The sequence below is a fragment of the Gymnoscopelus braueri genome (genome assembly GCF_963280865.1).
Source record: "Gymnoscopelus braueri genome assembly, chromosome: 17".
In the NCBI taxonomy this organism is placed as follows: domain Eukaryota; kingdom Metazoa; phylum Chordata; class Actinopteri; order Myctophiformes; family Myctophidae; genus Gymnoscopelus; species Gymnoscopelus braueri.
Window position 1 is genome coordinate 834,354 of NC_137617.1, and position 3,435 is coordinate 837,788.

At 42.8% G+C, this 3,435-nt stretch overlaps 1 protein-coding gene across 1 annotated transcript in view; it reads left to right on the plus strand.

The window, feature by feature from the left end:
• Positions 1-522: 522 nt before the first annotated feature.
• The window catches only part of LOC308104269 (transcription factor Sox-9-A-like), a gene marked incomplete at its 3' end in the record, with an annotated part of 9,723 nt that continues 6,810 nt past the window's right edge, over positions 523-3,435 (plus strand). Inside the window, exons 1-2 of the mRNA XM_080454663.1 lie at positions 523-1,249; positions 1,819-2,015. Of these exons, the coding sequence (XP_080310789.1) occupies positions 992-1,249; positions 1,819-2,015 (455 nt within the window). The 5' untranslated portion in view covers positions 523-991. The remainder of the gene's footprint in view (positions 1,250-1,818; positions 2,016-3,435) is intronic.

A 3,435-nucleotide genomic window follows, 5' to 3' on the forward strand; every position in this document is an offset into this window, starting at 1 on the left:
AAAGCCTCCTATAGGCCGACCCCTGGGGTCTGGCAAATACATAAACAAAGGAATAGCTCTTTATTTTTTTATGCTCATTATCAGCTTATTGGTGGAGAGTATAATTCGATAGATTTCTTTCCACTTAGGGAAATGTCTGTAGGCCTTTAATAGAACTGTGTGTGTGTGTGTGTGTGTGTGTGTGTGTGTGTGTGTGTGTGTGTGTGTGTGTGTGTGTGTGTGTGTGTGTGTGTGTGTGTGTGTGTGTGTGTGTGTGTGTGTGTGTGTGTGTGTGTGTGTGTGTGTGTGCGCGTGTGTCTGTGCGTGTGTGTGTGCATGCGTGCGTGCGTGCTGGTCGGCCGGGGCTCATATTCCTTCATTGTGACGTCACACTCTCACCAGCCAATGGAATGTGGGCTTTCCTCCGCTGTGGGGAACCCCCCCCTCTCTCTCTCTCTCTCTCTCTCTCTCTCTCTCCCTTATAAAGCAGGCTGCAGCAACACTCTCCATTCAAAGCAGTCGGAGCTGACATAAAGACAGAGTTCTTTATTAACCTTTAATCCTTCTGTTTCACACCTCTGCAAAGACACACAGTTCTTTATTAACCCTTGTGTTGAACAGCTCAGGAGTCACAGCGTTTTTACCAGAGGAGTTTTACGCGTAAAGACTTTCTGCTTTCCAAAGATGAACAGCTTTTACGCACAGAGCTGGAGCAACAGAGGCGCATGTTTTGCTGTTCTTTTACGCCTTTTACACAGTTGAAAGGTTTCCTGACGAGGAAACATCATTTATTATCGTTGAGGAACTGCTTTTACGCACAGAGCTGAGAGCAACAGAGATGCTCTTTGCTTGTTCTTTTACGCCTTTTACTCAGTTGAACGGTCAAATGTTCCTGGCGAGTGAAATACAGCTTTTATTATGAGAAGGAGACTTATTGTCCCTTTGGAGAGAAAACCACACTCCCTCCTATTGATTTGTACTCTTTATCGTGAGAATTCGAACCCGTTTTTGTATGAATCTCCTGGCTCCGTTCCTGCAGATGTCGGAGGAAGCAGACAAGGGTCTCTGTGACGCTCCGAGCCCCAGCATGTGTGACGAGGACTCCCTGTGTCCTTGTCCGTGTCCGGCGTCCCCGGGGTCGGACGCAGAGAACACCCGGCCGTCAGAGAACCAGGACCTGATGGCCTACAGGGACTTCAAGAAGGACCCTGTCTGCTCCTCCAAGGACGATGACAAGTTCCCTGTTTGTATCCGCGATGCTGTGTCCCAGGTGTGTGTGTGTGTGTGTGTGTGTGTGTGTGTGTGTGTGTGTGTGTGTGTGTGTGTGTGTGTGTGTGTGTGTGTGTGTGTGTGTGTGTGTGTGTGTGTGTGTGTGTGTGTGTGTGTGTGTGTGTGAGCAAAAGAGAGAGAGAGAGAGAGAGAGAGAGAAGCAATACCGACAGCAAGCAAAAGTCCTGTATTCAATATCTTACTTAAGCCTAACCCTAAGTACAAAAGTATTAACCTCATAATACACTTAAAAGTAAACCAACTCATTATGCAGAATGCCTATTTCAGAATCATGTAAACTATATAATGTTATTGGACTATAATTATTTGTTCATTAAGCACTTAAGCCCTATTTTATACTCGAAAAAAGACGATCTACAAGCACACAACACATCACACACGTTGTGAGCTTGTAGATCAGCTTTTTTTAATCCAAAAATAGCTGATTACAATTTGAATCATTATTAGTAGAAGTATAAATTATCATAACGTAAAAAATACAGTGAAATTGTACTCAAGTACAGTACTTGAATAAATGTACTTAGTTACTTCACATCACTGGTGTCCCAGGTGCTGAAGGGCTATGATTGGACCCTGGTGGCCATGCCGGTGCGCAGCGTGCACGGATCCAGTAAGAACAAGCCACACGTCAAGCGTCCCATGAACGCCTTCATGGTGTGGGCTCAGGCTGCCCGCAGAAAGCTGGCTGACCAGTACCCTCACCTGCACAACGCAGAGCTCAGCAAGACCCTGGGCAAACTGTGGAGGTATGAATACACTTTATTTAACCCTGGAGGTATGAATACACTTTATTTAACCCTGGAGGTATGAATACACTTTATTTAACCATGGCGGTATGGATACACTTTATCTCTCTACTATCACAATATGGAGCTATTTAACACTATTACTAAACAAACACTCTATAGCAATGATTACTATCACAGTATAGAGCTATTTAACACTGTTACTGAACAAACACTCTATAGCAATGAGTACCATCTGAACATAGAGTCTTAGCCTTTTAACAGCCAAAGATAACATATCATTTATGTCCTTTCAAAGAGTGTATAAATGGTCTCTTGGAGTTTTTACTGTGTACTATCCCTCTCTCTCTCTCTCTCTCTCTCTCCCTCTCTCCCTCTCCCCATCTCTTTGTCTCTGACACGTGCGTGCGTGTGTGCGCACACACACACACACACACACACACACACACACACACACACACACACACACTGCTGACTCAGTACATTTCTGCTGTCTGTCACTTGAACTGCTAAAGGCAACTCCGCACCAAACAGACTCGTCCAGACTATTGCAGACTACTCCAGACTGCAACAGACTGGTATTCGGTTGGCAAAAGTTGCCATTTAAGTCTGTCAGCCGACTGGCCATTCATGTGCTAATTAGACTTTTAGCGTGCCAGCGTTGCCAGGTCTGCTTATTATAAGCGACTTTGGGCTTGTTTCCCTGCAAAGCCACTTAGGGATGTTCCCAGCGTTTTTTCTTCACTGACGTGCAGTGGTGTAAAGTAACTAGTACATTTACTCAAGTACTGTACTTAAGTACAATTTTGAGGTACTTTTACTTTACTGGAGTATTTCCAATTGTCTATACTTGTACTCCACAACAATTATTTGAAATGTTTAGTTACTAGTTACTTTGCAGATATAAATCATTATGAAACATACATTAACCACTTTAGCCCTATTTTATACTTTTAAGCTATTTGAAAATAGCAGATCTACAAGCTCACAACGTGTTGCGATGCACGCGTTCTGAGCTTGTAGATCTGCTATTTTCAAACATTTTTGTACTTTTACTTTTGGTACTTTAAGTACATTTTTATACCAATACTTTAGTACTTTTACTCAAGTAAATGTTGAATTCCGGACTTTTACTTGTAACAGACTCAGAGTACATCTATTGCATTCAAGCCTGGAATTTCGTCATTTTAGGGGCAAGGCCACTTGGCCTTTGGTGTTGTAATTTTTTTGGAGGGCACAAAGGCCCTGCCCGGCCTTCCTGCCAGGGCAGGAAGGCCATCCAAAAAATAATAAAGATTTTTAAGTCCAAAAATGATTTTTAAGTCCACGGAAATAATGCATTTAACTTGAAGGTTAAGGATGATTGTATTTTAATATATTATAAGAATAGTATAACTATCTGTGAAATATTACCCATTTA